The 23639-nt window shown below is 39.3% G+C and overlaps 1 protein-coding gene across 1 annotated transcript in view; it reads left to right on the plus strand.

The window, feature by feature from the left end:
• The first annotated feature begins 764 nt into the window (after positions 1 to 764).
• SYT10 (synaptotagmin 10) overlaps positions 765 to 23639 on the plus strand; it is a 121665-nt gene continuing 98790 nt past the window's right edge. Inside the window, exon 1 of the mRNA XM_055395218.1 lies at positions 765 to 915. Coding sequence (XP_055251193.1) covers positions 765 to 915 — 151 coding nt within the window. The remainder of the gene's footprint in view (positions 916 to 23639) is intronic.

The raw sequence follows: 23639 nt of genomic DNA on the forward strand, positions 1-23639 counted from the left end.
AGAAAAAAAAAGTCATTTCTAAAATGCTTTCCTGGGATGTCTTTTTTTCTTTCTGTAGACGTCTGGTTTGATCGTTCATCTACTAGGTATTTCATTAACTTTTTCAGTTTGTTTTCAGTTGGCACGATCTTTTAAAGAAAAGTATTATAGAATCAGAGCACATCTGTAATCAAGAGGGGTTTTGGTAGGGGGGTACGGAGGCTGGGAAAGGTACCCAGAAAATCAAGATTTCTCACCAACCTGCGCGCCAGAAGAGCATCTCTGGCCTCAGCAGGAAAACCCAGCAAGGGCTCCCGGCGGCGCCTCCTCCGTTGTCTCCCGCTTCCCCCGGTGACTAGAGACGGGGTCACCAGACCCGCGCCAGGCTGCGATTGGACGCGCCGTCGTCAGGCACCCTCCAGAAACACAAACGCTTCTGCGAGTGAAGGGCTTTAGGCTTTTTACGTCTCCCCCCGCTCCCCTCCGCTCTCCATGCCAGGTCTCTCTGGCTTGTTTGGGCTCGTTCGCGCGGCCTGAGAATTAGCAATAACCTCGCTGCCGCCTCCGGCTAGCTCTAATTCCCGCTCCAGACTCTCCACCTTCTCTGGAGCCTTCTGCTCCCGCTATGGGGCCAACTTGGGGCTCCTAAGAGTTGCCGCCTCTTAGCTGCGCGCTCTTGGGCCAAAGTCTCCGAGGGCGGGATATGGCTTAGGGCGCTAGAGGGGTCAGCACAGAGGTAACTGGAAGGGGAACGAACGGCTATCTGGGAGAAACGAGGCCAAACGATGAGTTTCCGTAAGGAGGACGGAGTGAGCAGCCTGTGCCAAAAGGCGCTGCACATCGTCACGGAGCTGTGCTTCGCGGGCCAGGTGGAGTGGGAGAAATGCTCGAGCATCTTCCCCCCGGACGGGGGCAGCCAAGGCGGAAGTAACACAGGTAACTGGGGAGGGCTCGGCTCGCGACCTCGCAGTCCTCGGGGACTCGCGCTCTCTGCTCCAAGCGCCTGGGTCCTGCGCCTTCCGGCGGCGCGGGGGCTTCTTTAGGACGCCTAGGCTTCTTGTCTTACCTCTCTCCTTTGGTTAGCTCCTGGCGACTTCCAGTGTGGACTGCTCGGGTTTTGCCTTCTTGCCTCCATCTGTCTGGCTTCTTCCACTTCTCTGCTCCCCTTCGTACCCGCTGCCGCCGTTTCTCGCTCCTAGGCTCCTGTACCCGCTTTCTCTGAGCTCTCCCACGCCTCCCATCTCGCTCCCAGAGAGGAGAGGCGAGCGCGGGCCGCGGCGTCCAGACCTTTAGCCCAGCGCTGCCCGCGGGGGCCGTTTGCCACCGGGACTCTGGCTGCCCTCGCTTTTGTCCCGCAGGTGGCGGGTCGCGGTTTGGGGAAGGGACCAGGCCGAAGAATCCGTACTTGGATGCAAAACAAACAAAAACTCCTTGGAAATGGGGCTGCGTTGGTCCCCTAGAACAGAAAGGAGCCCTGTAGGGGTAACCCGCAACCGATGTCATGTTTGCATTTGACCGTGTGCAAAACCCTTTAATATAAGTGAAATTCTAGGGCTTCTTGATAACGTTGGGCCAACAGCGGGGATGATCAACCCCATTTTTCGAGGCAACAAGTAAGGCTTAGAGGACAGACAGATTTAAGTGGAAGGAAAGGTTTATAAATCCTTTCTACACGTGTTCATACAGCCCTTAATACAGGCATCCTCTCTGCCTTGTCAACAAACTTGGGGGAAAAAAACGGGGTGGGATGGAGGAAGCACATGGATCTTTAGAAATCTGAAGGTGGAAAGAAGTCTCAGGTAACAGATTTTTTGCAAAAGGGATGTGGAGCATAGCAGAGCCACTTAGGGGTGATGCTTGGCGGGAAAGGATTTGTAACCACCTGCACTGTGGTTAGTTTGTGTAGCCTGTTGTGCCATTGATGGGGTCTAGCTGGATTCCTAGAGTTGCGGACCGAGTAGTTTTAAGTTCCATGGGAGAGAGTCCACATAGTTTTGGGAGGTGAACACAGGTTTGGGGATTTTCGTTATCGGGCTGGAAGATTGTCATTCTTTCTGTAGGGTTTGTTTCTTTCCTTTTACTAGCCTGTCATTTTAGTCTTCTGGCAGGACCTCCTGGGTTGAGGGTAGTCAGGGCAACAGATGAGAGCTGGACCTTAGCTCAACGTGGAACGTTAACAGTGGAGAACCCTGTTTGCTGGGAAGGAGACAAGGAAGGCACAGTTAGTGGGCTCCCCATCCACTACCACCAAAGACAAAGAGAGAAAGGATGGAGGTGGGGAACGAATGTGTTTTAACCTTTACAGTAACATTATTTAAGTGGAATATTTGTACTTTTTAAAATTCTCTGATCATGGCAACAGGAACCAAGAGAGGCGTCTGTCTGCCCTTGGCAGAACCTGCAGAAATGTTTCTACTTGGGTCCTGAAAGGGATGATACATAATTGCTGCTATACATATGCTGGAAACAGACATTTTGTGAATTTTAATAAACATAGCAGAGTCTTTTCCATTTGTTCAGCAGGTGTTACATTCCTAGGAGTGTGTGAAATTCAACTACTAGTTGAAGGCACTGGCTAAATATTGCATATATGCTTGTCTTGTGTATGGTTGCTCAGCATGAGGTAAACACTCAAAATAGTTTGAACTTAAAGTCTTCTGTGGTAATTGGGTAAGTTGCTCTGAAATGTCTGATGATACATGTGCTAAAGACAAGACTCAGAGATGGAAGTGCAGTGAAAGAAATGAGAATATCTAAAAGATCTGAACTTTGGTCATTTAATAGTTGATGCTGTGGATAAAACTACTGATTTCCACTGCACCCCAAGCTGCACCCCTTGTGATCGTACAACAAATAGTGGTTTTCTGGGCCTCAGATTGGCTGGTAATGAGGAAAATATGAAGACTGGAAGCCAAATACTAGCTTTTAAATCTTTATAAATACACAATTATGGCCTTCAAGTGGGCTTCCCAGGTGGCTCAGTGGGTAAAGAACCTGCCTGCAGTGCAAGAGATTCTGGAGATATGGGTTCAATTCCTGGGTCAGGAAGATCCCCTGGAGGAGGGCACAGCAGCCCACTCCAGTATTCTTGCCTGGAGAATCCCATGGACAAAGGAGCCTGGTGGGCTACAGTCCCTAGGTCTCAAAGAGTCGGACATAACTGAAGCAACCTAGCTCAGCACAGCTTAAGTTAAAACACAGCATATGAGTTGTAGAGAGAATTCTGAACTTGTTCTAAGCATTACAGCAAGTAATTGTAATCCTAATTCCTTTTGGATTTGTGCCTGGGAACAAAAATGGAGCAAAACAAAATCTCAAACAATTACATGGGTATTTTTCTGCCCTTAAGTGAAAATATGTACTACTCACATTGGGTATTCAATTTAATATATGAGTATTTATTGAATGGTTGCCACTAAAAAGACATCCTACTAGGTTGTGTATGAGATATAAAGATGCAGAAGCTTGTTTTACACTTTCCATTTGTAAATCCATGCAACAATTTAAAGTAAAATAATCTGCAAATAAGCTCCTATTACTAATAGATATCTATGAAATGTATCAAAGATTAATTATCAAATCTTTAGCTAAATTACTCAGCCTCACCTGTTCTTTGTAGTAGATTTTCTTATGCACTTGTTCTAGTAGGTGATTCTCTACTCACTGTTTGTTTAATGAGAAACACATTATGGTAAGAGGACATGGACATTGCATAGAATGGTGGTTTTTTACTTTCAGCACTTCCCAGATGGTGCCAGTTATTCTAAGGTTGCAATGACAATTGCAAACTTCCAGATTGTGCATGTTTTTAGATTCCTTCATGCAGGGGTAGGGGGAGAGAAGTTCAGGTACAGGGCTCTCTTGGTCTCCTTGGTGGATTGAATCCAGAAGGCCCCACAGATACCAAGATTTATGATGCTCAAGTTCCTTACATAAAATGCTGGAGTATTTGCTACAACACTTCCTCCCATATATTTAAATAATCACTAGATTACTTATAATACCTAAATCATCAAGAGGTACTTCTAATACCTCTTCATCAAGAAGATAGAAAGGTATTCATACCTTCATCAGGTATTATAAGTACCTCTTGATGAAGGTGAAACAGGAGAGCGAAAAAGTTGGCTTAAAATTCAACATTCAAAAACTAAGATCATGGCATCTGGTCCCATCACTTCATGGCATGAAAAAATAAAATTAAAGTCACTCACTTGTGTCTGACTGTTTGTGACCCCATGGACTCTACAGTCCATGGAATTCTCCAGGCCAGAATACTGGAGTGGGTAGCTTTTCCCTTCTCCAGGGGATCTTCCCAACCCAGGGATTGAACCCAGGTCTCCTGCATTGGAGGGGGATTCTTTACCAGCTGAGCCACCAGGGAAGTCCACTTCATGGCATATAGATGGGGAAATAGTGAAAGACTTTATTTTCTTGGGCTCCATAATCACTGCAGATGGTGACTGCAGACATGAAATTATAAGATGCTTGTTGTTTGGAAGAAAAGCTATGACAAACCTAGACAGAGTATTAAAAAACAGAGACATTAACTTCTGACAAAGGTCCATATAATCAAAGCTATGATTTTTTCCAGTACATGAAAGTCACTCAGTCATGTCTGACTCTTTGTGACCCCATGGACTGTAGTCCATGAAATTTTCTAGTCCAGAATACTGAAGTGGGTAGCCTTTCCCTTCTCCAGGGGATCTTCTCAACCTAGGGATCGAACCCAGGTCTCCCACATTGTGGGTGGATTCCTTACCAGCTGAGCCACAAGGGAAGTCCAAGAATTCTGGAGAGGGTAGCCTATCCTTTCTTCAGTAGGTCTTCCCAACCCAAGGAAACTGGAGCCACAAGGGAAGCCCAAGAATTCTGGAATGGGTAGCCTATCCCTTCTTCAGCATATCTTCCCAACCCAGGGATCAAACTGGGGTGTCCTGCATCACAAGCAGATTCTTTACCAACTGAGCTATCAGGGAAGCCCTCACGTATGGATGTGAGAGTTGGACCGTAAAGGCTGATCGCTGAAGAATTGATGCTTTTAAACTGTGGTGTTGGAGAAGACTCTTGAGCGTCCTTTGGACTGCAAGGAGAAGAAATCAGTCTATCCTAAAGGGAATGAATCCTGAATATTCTTTGGAAGGATTGATGCTGAAGCTGAAGCTCCAATAATTTGGCCACCTGATGTGAAGAGCTGACTCATTGGAAAAGACCCTGATGCTGGGAAAGATAGAAGACAGGAGGAGAAGAAAACAACAGAGGATGAGATGGTTGGATGGCATCACCAACTCAATGGACCTGAGTTTAAGCAAGCTCCGGGAGATGGTAAAGGACAGGGAAGCCTGGCGTGTGCAGTCCATGGGATCACAAAGAATGAGACACAGCTGAGTGACTGAACAACAGCAATCTAAATCAAGGTAAATGATATGTCACTCATTCATTTGGCGCTCAGCCTTGTCTGACTCTTTGCAATCCCATGGACTGTAGCTCTCCAGGCTCCTCTGTCCATAGGTTTCCTCAGGCAAGATTACTGAAGTGGGTTACCATTCCCTTCTCCAGAGGATCTTCCTGACCCAGGGATTGAACCTGGGTCTCCAGCGTTGCAGGCAGATTTTCTTCCATTTGAGCCACCAAGGAAGACCCATATAAAGGCAATGTAGACAGTTGTCTGTTTGACAATCTAAATTTTGGTTTTTTTAAGCTTCCTGAATTTTAAAAAATACTTTCAACCTGTGGCTGGTTGATTGTATGGATATGAAACATGGATACAGAAGGCTGATTGTAAGCCTAAAGTTACTCTACTTTAAAGAAGTCATGAATCACATATAGAAATAAAATATTCTTCTACTGTTTTTTTTAATACCAATTAAGAACAGGCTTCACCATTCTCTTTACCATTTACTGAAGCAGAAGCGATGATAATGTTATTGAGAATCAAGCAGTCAAGTTGACAGATTCTATATTTTAGTAAACTTTACAGTCACTTAACTGCAGATGGCAATACTGGTTAATTTACTCTTTTGACAAAGTTTTTTCAGAGACATTATTAATGTCAACATTACTAGTACACTAGAAAGTTCATTGTGTGCAGTTTTAGAAAATCAGGTTTTTGCAGTCTTTTTACCACTGATTCTCCCCCTCCAAAATAGACAGGTCACCCACTAAATTCATTAATGTAAAATAGAACTTAACACTCTAATACTTAGGGAAAATACAAAACAGTATATTGGCCTATTGCCTTAAATGTAATTTTTCATATATACTGTGACTGAATATACGTAATAGTTTTTGAACTGGATTTGAGTTCATTTCTGGTCTTTAATTGCTGTTCCATATACAAATGCTTGTGAAATTTTAGGAAATTTCATTACTTGAGAGGCAGACCTCATAAATGCAGCTAATTAAACCCCCTTAACTCATAGTCACATCACAACTGTGCAGACATAACCATAATTTAAAAATTTTATGTAAATATTTAATTCCTCAAAGTTTTAAATTTACGTTTTATACTTTTGATTTAGTACTAAAATTCTAAAATAAAAATATAAACAAATTATTCTAAATTCATATATGTGTTCTTCATTTTCTTAAGATGTGGGAATCAGTAGGTAGTTATATGGCAAACACTTTCGTTGTAGTTACTTGACTAATAAAAACAGAGATGGCTAAGTAAAAAAATTAAACTAACATGATTTCCTCTGAGAATAAGGCATTTTAAGTCTGTCTTGATAGTTTCAGTTCAGTTCAGTTCAGTTCAGTTGCTCAGTCATGTCCAACTCTTTGCGACCCCCTGAATCACAGCATGCCAGGCCTCCCTGTCTATCACCAACTCCCGGAGTTCAATCAAACTCATGTCCATCGAATTGGTGATGCCATCCAGCCATCTCATTCTCTGTCGTCCCCGTCTCCTCCCACCCACAATCCCTCCCAGCATCAGACTCTTTTCTAGTGAGTCAACTCATCGCATAAGGTGGCCAAAGTATTGGAGTTTCAGCTTTAGCATCAGTCCTTCCAATGAACACCCAGGACTGATCTCCTTTAGAATGGACTGGTTGGATCTCCTTGCAGTCCAAGGGACTCTCAAGAGTCTTCTCCAACACCACAGTTCAAAAGCATCAATTCTTCGGTGATCAGCTTTCTTCACAGCCCAACTCTCACATCCATACATGACCATGGGAAAAACCATAGGGCTTTATAGATTTTCTCTACAGATAGAAAGTCAATGATTACCCAATTAATTTAATTATTTTGTATCACTAGTAGTAATGAGTTTTACACATTCTAATGATTGTATAAAGAATTACACTTTAGAAACATAGTAGTCATGTTAGGATTAGTAGAAATCCTTGAGAGTTGTAGGTTTCAAAAAGTAACTGAACCACAGTGAATTCAGACCTGTAGGCACATTTGAAGGATTCACCAGAGGGTTTTTTCCTTCCCCATGTTGATACTCCACTGAAGAATGGCCAGCTTCTACTATTTCTAGTCTCATATTTACATGATCTTCAGTACATATTGTGCTTGGTCTTAGTTGCTTCTAGGCAAATGGATGACTACTTTGGCTTCAAAGGCCAAGCAGGTATCAGCAAACATCCACTATTCTTCACTGTATTGGCATGATTTACTTTTTGCCTTAAACTTTTTTCCACTTTGAGACAAATTAAGATGTGTGTTGCATCTCTATGTGAGCTGTAAATTTCTGAAATCTGATTCTTTCAAGAGCAATTTAATGTACAGAGTATATAGTGGTCCCTTTCATCCAAATCAGATTTTCTTTAAAACTTTAGTCATCATTGTAATCTTGTTTTATGGGGGAAAATTGTCATTATTGGGAATATGTATGCATTCATTTACAAATTGTTTTTGTACAAAAATGTGTCAGAAAATGAACATTATCATAAATGTTTAATGGACTTTCCAATGTCAATTTCAATAATCTATATTTTGAAAATATAATTATGTTTTTCCTGATCTACCTTTTATTCTGTTAATGACATTAATTCAATAGGCTGTAAACACTTTGGGGGCAGTGGCTTGTTTATTGTTTTATCCTCAATGCCTGGAAAAAAACTGTGGCTTGTTAAGAGTTTCAATAAATATTTATTGGATACTGAGAGAATGAATAATTGAATTAATGAATTTATCCTCAAGAAACCTCAATATCCTTAACTGTATACCAGTGGGTGCTATTTAATCATCTCCCAATCCCTTCTGAAACTCAGTCAGTTCAGTTCACTCAGTCGTATCCGACTCTTTGTGACCTCGTGGACTGCAGCACGCCAGGCTTCTCCATCACCAAATCCTGGAGCTTGCTCAAATTCACGTCCATCCAGTTGGTGATACCATCCAATTATCTCATCCTCTGTTGTCCCCTTCTCCTCCCGCCTTCAAACTTTCCCAGCATCAGTATCTTTTGCAGTGAGTCAGTTCTTCATATCAGGTGGCCAAAGTACTGGAGCTTCAGCTTCAGCATCAGTCCTTCCAGTGAATATTCAGGACTGATTTCCTTTAGGATTAACTGGTTTCCTGTCCTTGCAGTCCAAGGGTTTCTCAAGAGTCTGTTCCAATAGCGCAGTTCAAAAGCATCAATTCTTTGGTGCTCAGCTTTCTTTATGGTCCAACTCTTACATCCATACATGACTACTGGAAAAATCAAACCATAGCTTTGATTATAGGGGCCTTTGTCATCAGAGTAATGTCTCTGCTTTCTAATACTCTGTCTATGTTTGTCATAATGTTTCTTCCAAATAGCAAGTGTCTCTTAATTTCATGGCTGCAGTCACCATCTTCAGTGATTTTGGAGCCCCCCCAAAATAAAGTCTGTCACTGTTTCCATTGTTTCCCCATCTATTTGCCATGAAGTGATGGGACTGGATGCCATGATCTTAATTTTTTGAATGTTGAGTTTTAAACCAGATTTTTCACTCTCCTCTTTCACTTTCATCAAGTTCTTTAGTTCCTCTTCGCTTTCTGCCATAAGGGTGGTGTCATCAGCTTATCTGAGGTTATTGGTATTTCTCCTAGCAATCTTGATTCCAGCCTCTGCTTCAGCCAGCCTGGCATTTCACATGATGTACTTTATATATAAGTCATTTTGAACTTCAATTTTGAACTTCTGAAACTAAGTTGTATATATTTGTATCTTTGTGTCTGTGGTGTCCAATACAGTATTTTATGTAGATAATATACCACTTATTTAGTTTTATGATAATGGAAAAAATTAGAGCACTTAGGCATTTAAAAGCTAGAACATGATAAGCAACATACTCAAAAGTAACTGAACTTTGGATGTCCTTTCACTTCCTGAGTGTATTCAGGTAGAACTATGACTCCATGGCTCAACTTATGTGTTACATAATAAATGTATTGAATTTATTAAAGTTCTAGAAAAGTGTGAATATCTTTTAAATATACCCATTCATAGTAGTAAAAGGAAAGCCTGTCCATTTGCTTATGTAAAAAGTAGCATGGAAAAAAATAATCATATTATTATTCAAACTGCTGTTAGTCATTCCAGTAAGAACTAGAAATCATCATTTTGCAGTTGTGAAAACTGAGGCAGTAAAAGTTAGTAACTTCCCCTCAATCACAACTAATTAATGATGTGGCTAGGATAACAACACTGGGCTCTTTAGATCCTGTCCTAAGCTCAACAAAAAGTAGGCATAAGAAGAGATCCTGGGGCCATCCATGGTGCTAAAGGACACTGGAACAACATCAATTTCCTCTGTTGGTGTAATACCCAATACTGTTCAAGTTCAGAAACAATTCCTGAAGAGAGCTTCTAAACAGAGTTATTTTCTTTTTCCTCACAATGTTAAATATCCTAGTGACCACTGAAGCTGTAAGAGCTGATATTAACATAGCTTAGGTAGAATGTCAGAATGTAAAGCTATATATATATAATAAATATATTAATTCTTTCCTGGAATTGTGCTGTGATGGCCTAAGAGCTAAAAGGTAAAATCATCTAGAGGGAGTGATGAGGGAAAAAGGAACTGATATTAACTTTTTTCCATTCAGATGGGTCCCAAAGTGTTATAATCTACTGTTAAATAGTCTGTTAGAGAACATGATAGCTTTTAAAACCTTATGTCAGTTTGTCCATACTGCAAGATTATTTTAACAATGAGGACTGTTTTCTCTTCAGTATCCACTCTTCCTTTAGTTGTGTTTAAGTAGTCACACATTTATAGGTATAATGAACAAAACAATATTAAGTGACTTATTATCATTTTGAATATATTATAATATGAGTTGTTAATATACATGAGAGCTAGATTTAGCATTATGCTTTTTTCGATAAATATTTACTGAGGTCTTACTATGTGAAAGCCACTGTGCCAAACATTAAAATGTACTGGTACGATTAAATGTGCATAGTTTTTCAAGTTAACATAAATGTAGTGTTAATATATAATAATAGATTATAAATTATTTACTCAATTATGAATATATATAAAGATTTAAAAGTAAATTTGGCTAATTTAATGATATTTGATACCATGCTTGATACTGTCAGGCAGGCTTATTTCTCTCCGTTGATTTTTGTCTCCTCATAACAAAGATTTGGAATAACAGACTAATTACAGCTCAAGCAGGCAGGATTTCTCAGCCCCTGTCTCTTCATAGTAAGCATTCAAAACAATGGTAAGGTTACAGCTCAGTTATAGCTCAAGCAGAGAGGTCTTTTATTAAACAGAGAAGGGATAGTGCACTCCTGAGATGTGGGGACAAGCCAACACTGAAGTAGTGGCCACGATCCCTCTTGGCTTTCCCTTTTTATACTCCCTGTCTCCTCCTCTTGGTTCTACCCTGTACAAAATGCAAATGGACCAATCAGGGAAGGGGGGGTATCTGGTCACATGCATAATAGGGCTTTTATATATTCATCTAGATGGGCGCAGACTGAGAGTTTTGATGGACAGTTGAAAGTTATATAACAACAGACTCTATTGTGCATGTCTTTCCCATAATTCAGTCTATTATAATCAGATGTATGAATGTATAGAATATTTATGAATACCTAATGGAAGTTGGTGATGGACAGGGAGGCCTGGCGTGCTGTGATTCATGGGGTCTCAAAGAATCGGTCAAGACTGAGCGACTGAACTGAACTGAACTGAATGGACTCCTAGGAGCCTAAGGTCACTTAAGGAAGTCCCTGTGGTTAGTTTGTATCCATTGTGTGCCCAGGGTACCTGTGTAGGAGTTGGAAAAGTTTCTGGGGTTATTTTTGTAGCATAGCTGTGAGCTCTCCTGGGCCTGTGTGGAATGGGATTTAGAGATCAGCTTGCATCCTTTTCAGTTAGGCCACCTCTTGTTGCTCATGCCTAACTTCCTACATAACAATACCATTTCATTGAATTTAGGATGCTGTTGATTACAAGGCACACATTATTTTATATTATACCAGGAAAATCAAAAAAGAAGACTACAAAAATTAAATTATGACTTGGTGCTTTTTCATCACATAGAATTTTTAGTTTACACCTATGGAAAAATTTCTTTTAGAACAGAAACAAATTTTAAAAATCATATATCACTCTTGTACAAGCATAAAAAGGGAAGCACTACAACAACAACAACAAAAACGAAAACATACAAGACAAATAGATTAAAATAATTTAAAATGTAAAGTACTGAGTCTGATTCTTCTGAATGGTGATACTTTCATTTATCCCCTCATTATTGGACTCTATGGCATCAAAAATACTGTCAAGAGTAGTAATGATCCATTTTTTGCCTTAAAGGAATTCATTGTTGTGCTAAATTGCTTCAGTCATGTCTCTTAGCAGCCCCATTGTAGCATGCCGGGCCCTTCTGCCTATGGGATTCTCCAGGCAAGAAAACTAGAGGGTGTTGCCATGCCCTTCTCCAGGGAATCTTCCTGACCCAGGGATTGAAGCTGTGTCTCTTGTCTCTTGCATTGGAAGGCAGGTGTTTTTTTTTTTTAATAGCACCTGGAAAGCCCCAGAGGAATTCAGAAGAGATATAAATACTAGTGTTGCTGTGCTCTAAAGCTAGCTATACAGTTCTGTTGAATCTGACAATGTTGCCAAACTCATTTGACCCAGCAAGTTTGGCTTATGAAGGTTATGTGTGTGTTTTGCTATTTTCTCAACACTTTCTTCCAAGCCATTTAGACTCATTCTTTGACTTCTGATGCTGATGCATTTGCTTTAGCATAAACACAGAGCAAAATATGACACACTTACTTAATGACTACTAGTACTTGTAACAGGTCATTGATACTGATACATTCTGATTTCAAAAACTGAAATGTCTAAAAATATGCATTTTATAATCAATTAAATATGGTAATGATATAAAGTTTCTATCATTTACTGAAATTCAAGAGAAAGACAAAAGTCAGTAACAATTAAAATGGAAATTTTAAGCGGCATTGTTGCAACAGTAATAGGTTGGTTGATTATGTACTGGATTTATGGTTGAGGAAGAGACTGATAGTTGTTTCCTAGTATTCATTTCCTCCTATTTCATAGAATTAGAATCCTTTATTTTTAGTTTGGTATGTGGCAGCATTATTTTAAAAAAAAACTTTAAAAAGGACAACTTTTTTCAGCATACCTTATAGGTTGGTACGATTGCATGACTAAGTTATGATTGTTGGAATATTAGCAGCACTGATGTGCACTACTTCTAGATTTTTCCCTTAAAGTGAAAGGACACACCATTCTTCCTTTCTCCCTTGTTACTTTTCATCCACCTGCCTGGAATGTACACATGTAAGCTTGCCATCTTGGACGTTAAGGAAGAGGCAAAAACCTTTGAGTAGAAAAGCAAAAACATGGAAAAAACCAGGATTCCAGACACCTTAAGCTGATGTGTTTACCCTGACTTGCTTATTCTGGACCAATTAATTAAATGAGAGAGAAATAAACTTCTATTTTGTTTGTTACTATTAATTTGGTCCCTTTTTGTAGAAATTAGAATTATGTGGCATTATAATAATAATACCATATTGTTGCTGTTACTTAGTCATTAAGTCTTGTCCAACTCTTTGCAACCCTGTGAACAGCAGCACACCAGACTTACCTGTCCTTCAGTATGTACCTGACTTTGCTCAAACCCATGTCCACTGAGTCAGTGATGCCATCTAATCATCTCATCCTCTGTCACCCCCTTCTCATCTTGCCCTCAATCTTTCCCAGAATCAGGGTCTTTTCCAATGAGTCAGTTCTTAACATCAGGTGGCCAAAATATTGGAGTTTCAGCTTCAGCGTCAGTCCTTCCAATGAATATTTAGGACTGATTTCCTTTAGGATTGACTGGCTTGCTCTCCTTGCAATCCAAGGGACTCTCAAGAGTCTTCTCCAGCACAGTTCAAAAGCATCAATTCTTCGGTGCTCAGCCTTCTTTGTGGTCCAACTGTCACATACATACATGACTATGGGAAAAACCATAGCTTTGACTATATGGACAATGAGGACAACCAAAGAAACAAAAGATTTGCAATTTACAAGAAACTATAATTTCTGATTAATTGAGAAGTTACTTATTTGTACATTTTGAGAAATTAAAGAACTAGAATTTTTAAATTTAAAAAAGTGGTACAGTAATAATTGGAATTGAGAGAATAGCAATTGGTTTATGATTTTCTGCATCATTGTAGCCATCTGCATGGATAATACGTAATTAGTCCTAACAGTATGCACAATTTATAGTAATTAAGACCATGCAAATGTTATAAATTAGCAAAATTCTGGTTTATTAAAAGCTTATGAGGACTTAGCATGTTTTTGCTAATTATGTTTTCTGATGAATTATGTTTTCTGATGAGAGTGTTGTTTTTTTTTTCAGAACTCTCTGACTTTATTTTGAGATATTAAGGCATGATAAAAGAGTAAGATCTTTATAGCTATACATGAGTCAGAGATGAAGAGTTAGCCAGCCAGACAGATAAATAAGTAGATACATAGTGGTAGAACCAATAGTTATGAATATGTATGCAATCAAATCAGGGTTTGTGCAATATTAAACCTGATTATCTTTGAGCCTAATTTAATTTTTGAAATTTAATTAACTTCAATTCTTACCAAGATATAATTGGATGAATGGTGTAAAATGGATTATTTTTAATTATCCAGAGACATTGAAATTTTGAGCTAGAGAGATTCTACTTATCAAGTTTATTCATTATATAATGGGTAACTTCAAAGTCTGTGTGGAGAAGGAAAACCATTCATATTCATCTCCCTCCAGTGATCTCGTCTCCACCTTACTTCATTTCTTTCATGATCATGACCAAACACTTGTCATTATGTTAAAAGTACTATTTTAGAATTATAAATCCAAACATTCCAAACCCCAATCAAAAGCTCCTATGCTTTCTTCTTTTGCATTTGGAAACTCCATTCAATTTTCTACCTCTGGGTGAATTCCCTGTCAATAAATATTGCATCATACTTATGATACATCATTTAATCTTTGCAATCACTTTCTCCTTTGAGGTTTATTACATTCTTCTGGGAGGATAGAAGGTGCTCATTCATGGGTAAATTCATCTGCTTCTCTATTCCTACACCAAAGGACCTGAATATTTAGAAGATTTTATTTTACTTTTTTTTGAGTATATTTGAATGTATTCTCCATATAAAATAAAAGTTTTCAAAGCATTGTTGCATTTAGTATTTCACTTGATCTGAATAACAGTCCTCTGATGTCGTTGTCTTCTCATCCTGGTGTAGTATAGTTTCTTCTGAAAAAAGTCCTTCCATCCAGGTTGGAGACAGTCCCTTAAATTATGTCTTTTTCTAGTCCTGGTTGCAGGTCATGAGGCATCTGATCTTCATCCAAAGATAGATCACTGATACAAGCTTCAGAAACAAACCTAGGGTGCTCTTCAAGAACTCAACCAAATCCCAGTTCAGAAACTTGTATTTATCCAAAAGTCCTTTTTATAAATCTTCGAAGGGCATCCACTGCCCACCAGATTCCGGATTGGGAGAGACCTCCTCTCTCCCGCAGAGCCAGCTGCCTTCCAGCACGAATGCTGGGCCTCGGCCTTACGCTGGCTATGGCGATCGCCCCTGAACAGACCTTGCACCGGTGCTATAATCAGCCCTCCTCCGGGCTGATGAACCCCTTCTGCCGGGAGAGCGTTATTCTCCCCAGTCAGAGGGATCCCGGATGAGCCCCCAAATGTTATGCCCTGAGTCCGGTCCCCCCATACTGGTAGAATAAGACACTCGCAGCAATGCAAAAGCAAGAATGGGGTTTATTTCTAGCTTGAGCTAGGGCTCATGCCTCCTCCAGCGCAGTGGAGTGGGACAAGAGCTATTTAGAAGATTTTAAAACCAGGCAGGCTAGTATCACTCTTAGTCTTCAGTTGCAAAAGAACCCTCAATTCTGACCAGATGTCTTATGTTTTCCTATTCAATTTTCTCCTATTCTCTAAAGTTCATATATCAAATATTCCCCACTGTATTTAAATATTCCAAAATATTTTTCAGCATCCCCAAATAACTGGCAGTTGACTCTAACTTCTATTTGGAGAGATAATTATAAACAAGAATTCTCTTGAATTCCAGACTATGTTTATAAAATTTGATTCCAGAACTATCCTCTTTTTCTTGAAAAGGAAGAAGTGATCGAGTTCTTTCATCTTTGCTTCAGATACCATCCGTCGTCACCTTTTATGTGACTTTATTGTTAATTATTCACTCTGCTTGATTTTCTTTCTCTCCTTATCTAGTAATACTTTCCCATAAATTATAAACCATGCTGAAATATTGCACATTTTAATGAAAAACACCAATTAAAAACATCAATTCCATGAGTGATTCCTTCCTCCTTTCCTACCTACAATATCTTGAAAGCACTGTCTATACTCACAGAATTCATATCCTCACTCTCATTCATTCATTCAACTACATTCATCTGGTTAACACAGTCTCTGCTGCACCAGTCTCATTGAATTCGCTGCAGACTTCCTTGTTTAAGTTAATGTTTACTTACCTACCTTAGTTTTTATTGAACTTATTTTAACTTCTTATACTACTAATCACTTTATAAATACTCTCCAAACTTCTGTGAAAACACCTTGACCTCATTTTTTTCATGTCTTCTACTCTTTCTCAGTCTTATATGCCGGCGCTTTGTTCTTTAAATTTCTCTTTCTTTCTTTAATTATTGATGTCTTCAGGATTCTGCTGAGGAGCTTTTACCTTCTTTGTCATGGATTCAACTTCTTCTGTTTAAAGAAGTCCTTCAATTTTATCTTCAGTTACAGTCATATATGACCGACAGCTTACTCAAAATTTCCACTTGCATGTTGAGTATTATTATTAACATACAGTCTAAACCCCTGAAGTCATGGTCTTTCTTACTTCATCATCCTGTTTGTCTCCCAGTGAATCATATTCTTCTTCTTCAATATTCACACTCCTCACTAGCCCCTTGCCTTGACAAATACCTCTAAAATGTGCTCTTTTTCAAATACCTCTAAAATTCTAGCCACCTTTGTTCAGAGCCACTATCATCTCTCATGTGGATGACTACTATAATCTGTAACTATTTTTTCTCTTCTCATTTGGTCTCCACTTTTATTTTCTCTCCAGCCAGAGTGTTATTTATGAAATGCATATTTAACCATTTCATACCTTGACATAAAAATCCTTCTGGGACTACATATTTCAATCTGAACTAAGTCCAAACTCATAACATCTTTATGTCATAGTTAAATGTTGAAAAACAATCACTAAAAAAATTTTTTTAACATTTTGATGACTTCACAAATTCTCACAAATCCTCCCTTAATCTTTTTTTAAACTCCCTTAATCTTTTGATAGAGTCTTTATCTTGTTTAACAAATTTTGTTGAAAAAAATGTCATAAAGACCTAAGAATTAAATTCTTGGTTTTGTTTTTAAAATACTCTTATTTGTCATAATTGCAATAATAATGTAAAAATATATAATGCAGTGAGCTTGTTTTTATAATTTTAGTTTTATTTTTCTCAAAGAAATTCTAATTAATGAAACTCCTTTCACTTTTTCTTGTTGTGGGAAAAGCCCTTTCCCTTCGTTTTACATTTCTGGATGGAAGAAGCTACAAGATAAGATAATCGTGGAATCTTAGCTTACCCTATCCCTAAGACATGACTTACCTATTTCCCTCTTCATTGGTGGATATTCTCTACTTCTTCATGTAGTAAATTTTATAGGGTCAAGTACTCATGGAGAATACTTATGGTTGTCCAGCCAGGCTTCTGACTGTATCTGAAAGTCTAATTAATTCTAGGTGATATGTTAGCAAGTCCACTTTCTAATAGACCCAAGAAGAGTTGATTCTTTTGAACTATGGTGTTGGAGAAGACTCTTGCAAGTCCCTTGGACTGCAAGGAGATCTGTCCTGGGTATTCTTTGGAAGGACTGATGTTGAATCTGAAACTCCAATACTTTGGCCACCTGATGCCAAGAGCTGACTCATTTGAAAAGACCCTGATGCTGGGAAAGACTGAGGGCAGGAGGAGAAGGGGACGACAGAGAATGAGATGGTTGGGTGGCATCACTGACTCAATGGACGTGAGTTTGGGTGAACTCTGGGAGTTGGTGAGGGACAAGGAGGCCTGGCTTGCATGGGGTCGCAAAGAATCAGACACAACTGAGCGACTGAACTAACTAAGCTTATACTCACTTTTATTATAATTGCTGCCTGGTTGGGTAGGAAAATAGAATGTCATTTATTAGCTTCTTGAAAAAATAATTTTTACTTATAAATTTTGGTCTCTAATATAAACAAATTCACTCCTTTTATTACCAAATAGCATTGGAAGATGTTTCTCTTCTTACTAATCTGTGAATCACCATTCAATCCGTACTTGTTTCATACCTATGCCTCCTTCCCTCTAGGTACTCTTTTTTTAAAAAAAAAATATTTATTTTAATTGGAGACTAATTACTTTACATTATTGTATTGGTTTTGCTATACATTGACATGAATCTGCCCCGGGTGTACATGTGTTCCCCATCTTGAACCCCCCTCCCAACTCCCTCCCCATCCCATCCCTCTGGTTCATCCCAGTACACCAGCCCTGAGCATCCCGAATCATACATCGAACCTGGACTGGCGATTCATTTCACATATGATAATATACATGTTTCAATGCCATTCTCCCAAATCATCCCACCCTCGCCCTCTCCCACAGAGTCCCAAAGACTGTTCTATACATCTGTGTCTCTTTTGCTGTCTCATATACAGGGTTATCGTTATCATCTTTCTAAGTTCCATATATATGCGTTAGTATACTGTATTATTGGTGTTTTTCTTTCTGGCTACTTCACTCTGTATAATAGGCTCCAGTTTCATCCACCTCATTAGAACTGATTCAAATGTATTCTTTTTAATTGCTGAGTAATACTCCATTGTGTATATTTACTACAGCTTTCTTATCCATTCGTCTGCAGATGGACATCTAGGTTTCTTCCATGTCCTGGCTATTATAAACAGTGCTGTGACGAACATTGGAGTACATGTGTCTCTTTCAATTCTGGTTTCCTCGGTGTGTATGCCCGGCAGTGGGATTGCTGGGTTGTATGGCAGCTCTATTTCCAGTTTTTTAAGGATTCTCCACACTGTTCTCCATAGTGGCTGTACTAGTTTGCATTCCCACCAACAGTGTAAGAGGGTTCCCTTCTCTCCACACCCCCTCCAGCATTTATTGCCTGTAGACTTTTGGATAGCAGCCATTCTGACTGGCGTGAGATGGTACCTCATTGTGGTTTTGATTTGCATTTCTCTGATTATGAGGGATGTTGAGCATCTTTTCATGTGTTTGTTAGCCATCTGTACTTAAAGAAAAAAAATAATTGATAATAGTAACAGCCCATTGTTGCCCTTACTATGTTGTTGTTACCCATAGTTGTTGCAAACTATGATGATAAATAATTTACATACATTTCCTTATACAAAACTCACAGTATTCCTATGAAACAAAAAGATAAATTCCTCAATTTTACTACGATTCTTTAAGTCTAAACAAGTTGCCCAAAGCCACACAGTGGTGGGGCTGACATTTGAACCCAGGTCAAAATGGTTTCACAGTATAATTATACTATTTTCCTAGTATAAGAATTTTTGCATATTCCTTTCATATCACTCAACTCTTAGTTATCCAGCTGTCTTGAAGTACATAGGCATATCTTTTTAGATAATTCCCAAAATATGTTTTCAGTAGCTCCATAAATATTTTTTGACTGTGTGATATATACTAAACACTAAAAAAGGTAAATAAAGGGAATGAGCTTATTTTTAGGCTGGGAACACTTGGAGAAGCAAAATAAACACATATCCACAATCCCTTATCCACAATTATGAAACCTCCAAACCTCTAAAAACTGAAAATTATTTTGTAAATTGCCCAATTTGGCACCAACATCTTACCTAAATTGACATTAAGTTGCTTATGGTCTTCAGTGATCCCGTTCAGCGTGTCTAATTCATATATTTCATTACATATCTATTAATGTGTTTGGTTACTAGATGTTATCCCTGATAATGTTTACCATGATACCTTTCTAATATCCAAAAGAATATGAATTTTGAAACCATTGTGTCCCAAGCATTTAGGATAAAAATTATAGGACAAAAATTATTAATGTTACAATACTAGTGCTGTGGTGGTGGGTGTGCTTTAAAAGCCATCAGGAACAGAGGGGGCAGAAAGAGCTTCAGGGAAAGATACTACTGGATCTAGTTATTGAAGCATGAATACAAATTTGCCAGACAGATAGGAGAAAACAATGGAGCCACTTGAAACAGACTGAACAGAACAGAAATTGTGAGAGAGTAATGTGTGGCCTGGAGGAGGAGAATAGGCAAGAGAGTGGCAGACGAATGAAGTTGGGTCAATAGCCAGGGGTCAAATCACAGGATACTGTGGAATGCTATGCAAAGTTTAAATGTGACCCATATTGGCTAAGGTGACCTGGGAGGATGTTAGGCTAAAAGAGGTAGGAACACAGTTTATCTAAGTTGCATAATAATAGAATATATAAATTAATAAAATAACTTTATTCCTGCTATCCTGTTATTACTAATAGCATAGGCTGTCACTTTCAAAAGTGATTTGGTTTGGATGAAATATATGACCAAGAATAGTGAGAAGAGAGGTGTGCTATTGTGCATATATATTTAGTCTTTGTCCACAGTTCCTGGCTCACAGCTCACCCAAACCTTAGAATTTCTTCAGTGATGAGAGCCATAAAGGTGTCTTGTTAGCTTAATGATATGACTTTTGGATCCCAGCTAAGCTTGGGTACTGTTTTCCAGAAGATCAACCTTGTGATTAGAGGACTGGAACTTTAGCTCCACTCCTGCTGAACTTCTGGGAGGGGAGAAGGGCTGGAGGTTGAATCAGTTGGAGATTGAACCAATGGCCAATGTTTTTACTCAGCCATGCCAGTATCATGAAACCTCTATAAAACCCCCAAAGGATGGGGTCTGAGAGCTTCTATGTTAAACATGCAGAAATTTGAAAACACTGTGCTCTGAGAGGGCATGGGAGCTTTCTCAATACTTTGCCTGATGAACTCTTCAATCTGGCTATTCCTGAATTACATCTTCTTTTAATAAACTGGTAAACAAACAAGTTTCCTGAGTTCTATAGGCTTGTCTGGCAAATTAACCAAACCTAAGGAGTAGGTTATTGATATTTCTCCCGGCAATCTTGATTCCAGCTTGTGCTTCTTCCAGCCCAGCGTTCCTCATGATGTACTCTGCATATAAGTTAAATAAGCAGGGTAACAATATACAACCTTGACATACTCCTTTTCCTATTTGGAACCAGTCTGTTGTTCCATGTCCAGTTCTAACTGTTGCTTCCTGACCTGCATACAGGTTTCTCAAGAGGCAGGTCAGGTGGTCTGGGATTCCCATCTCTTTTAGAGTGTTCCACAGTCTATTGTGATCCACACAGTCAAAGGCTTTGGCATAGTCAATGAAGCAGAAATAGATGTTTTTCTGGAACTCTCTTGCTTTCTCCATGATCCAGTGGATGTTGGCAATTTGATCTCTGGTGCCTCTGCCTTTTCTAAAACTTGCTTGAACATCTGGAAGTTCACGGTTCACATATTGCTGAAGCCTGGTTTGGAGAATTTTGAGCATGACTTTACTAGTGTGTGAGATGAGTCCAATTGTGCGCCAGGAAATTAAAAGATGCTTACTCCTTGGAAGGAAAGTTATGACCAACCTAGATAGCATATTAAAAAGCAGAGACATTACTTTGCCAACCAAGGTCCATCTAGTCAAGGCTATGGTTTTTCCCGTGGTCATGTATGGATGTGAGAGTTGGACTGTGAAGAAAGCTGATCGCCAAAGAATTGATGCTTTTGAACTGTGGTGCTGGAGAAGACTCTTGAGAGTCCCTTGGACTGCAAGGAGATCCAACCAGTCCATTCTAAAGGAGATCAATCCTGGGTGTTCATTGGAAGTACTGATGTTGAAGCTGAAACTGCAATACTTCGGCTACCTCATGCGACGAGTTGACTCACTGGAAAAGAGTCTGATGCTGGGAGGGATTGGGGGTGGGAGGAGACGGGGACAACGGAGAATGAGATGGCTGGATGGCATCACCAACTCGATGGACATGAGTTTGAGTGAACTCTGGGAGTTGGTGATGGACAGGGAGGCCTGGTGTGCTGTGATTCATGGGGTCGCAAAGAGTCGGACATGACTGAGCGACTGAACTGAACCGAACCGAACTAAAGGAGTAGGTGGTGGGAACCTCCTCCAATCTTTTGCCAGTTGGTCAGACTCCTGCCCCACATTGTGCTGCAGTCTCCTTATATCTTGGCTTGGGCTCCAACTGAGCAGAACGTAGCCACTGAAGAAGTTAGCTGGGTTAAAATATCTAGAAAAAATGTATAAGTGGGGCTTAAAATATATGAAGATTATGAAACAAGTCATAGGCTTCCTTCATTTCAAAATTATAGTTAATAATCAGGAATCATATTGATTTTATATTTTTTCTCTTTTACTCAAGTTATAGTGCTAAAAATAAACTACAAAATATAAAATATGATCACACATTCCTCACCAATGGAATATAAATGGAAAATATAATCAATGTAGCTTTAGTTTCAATTGAAAAATGAAGGAAAAATTAGTTTCTGTATATCATAGCATGTTAAAATTAATTTTTATTCATATAATTAAGAAGCAATAAAAACTTAGAATTATTTCAATTTCTGAATGGATTTGCATCAGCAACAGATTGAGAATTAAACCAGAACCATTTTATCTCACTAGTTACAGAAAGATAAAATAAAACTACCAATCATTTCCCTATCAGGTCAATGAAAATAAAAGTAAAATAATATTTCTCTGAAATTGTAGAAACTGGTCAACTTACATGATGTTCTTATCAGTGAGTCTGGGTTCTGTTTTGAAATATTTGTTGTGTTGTTGTTGTTCAGTCATTAAGTCATGTCTGACTCTTCAAGAACCCATGAACTGAAGTACACCAGGCTTCTCTGTTCATCACTATCTCCCTAAGTGTGCTTAAACTTATGTCCACTGAGCCAGTGACCAGCCGTCACCCACTTCTTCTCCTGCCCTCAATCCTTCCCAGCATCAGGGTCTTTTCCAGAGTCAGCTCTTCACATCAGGTGGCCAAAGTATTGGAGCTTCAGCATCAGTCCTTCCAATGAATATTCAGGGTGGATTTCCTTTAGGACTAACTGGTTAGATCTTCTTTCTGTCCAAGGGATTCTCAAGAATCTTCTCCAACACCACAGGTCTTAAGAATCAATTCTTCAGTGATCAGCCTTTATGGTTCAACACTCATGGTCCAACTCTTATGGTCCAGCTCATCCAAACATGACTGTGGGAAAAACCATAGCTTTGACTACACAGAATGTTGTCAGCAAAGTGATATCTCTGCTTTTTAATGCACTGTCTAGGTTTGACATAGCTTTTCTTCCAAGAAGCAAGCGTCTTTTAATTTCATGGCTGCAATCACCATCACATTGATTTTGGAACCCAAGAAAGTGAAATCTGATCCTGTTTCCACATTTCCCCCATCTATTTGCCATGAAGTGATAGGACCTAGTTTTTTTTTTTTTTTTTTACTTTACAATATTGTATTGGTTTTGCCATACATTGACATGAATCCACCCCAGGTGTACATGTGTTCCCCATCTTGAACCCCCCTCCCACCTGCCTCCCCATATCATCCCTCTGGACCTAGCTTTTTGATGTTGAGTTTTAAGCCAGCTTTTTCACTCTCCTCTTTCAACTTCATCAAGAGGTTCTTTAGTTCCTCTTCACTTTCTGCCATTAAAGTGGTATCATCTGCATATCTGAGGTTATTGATATTTCTCCTAAACATCTCAATTACAGCTTGTGATTCATCTAGCCTAGAATTTTCTGTGATGTACTCTGCATACAAGTTAAATAAGAAACGTAACAATGTACAGCTTTGTTGTACTCCTTTCCCAGTTTTGAACTGGTCAGTTTTCCCATGCATGTGGGCTTCCTTGGTGGCTCAGTATAAAGAATCTGCCTGCATGCAGGAGCCCCAGGAGATATAGATTAGATCCCTGGGTTGGGAAGATCCCCTGCAGTAGGGCATGGCAACCTACTCCAGTATGCTTGCTTGGAGAATCCCATGGGCAGAGGAGCCTGGCAGGCTACAGTCAA

Source organism: Moschus berezovskii, chromosome 6, assembly GCF_049115385.1.
Source record: "Moschus berezovskii isolate FMDL1 chromosome 6, NW_MosBer_1.0, whole genome shotgun sequence".
In the NCBI taxonomy this organism is placed as follows: domain Eukaryota; kingdom Metazoa; phylum Chordata; class Mammalia; order Artiodactyla; family Moschidae; genus Moschus; species Moschus berezovskii.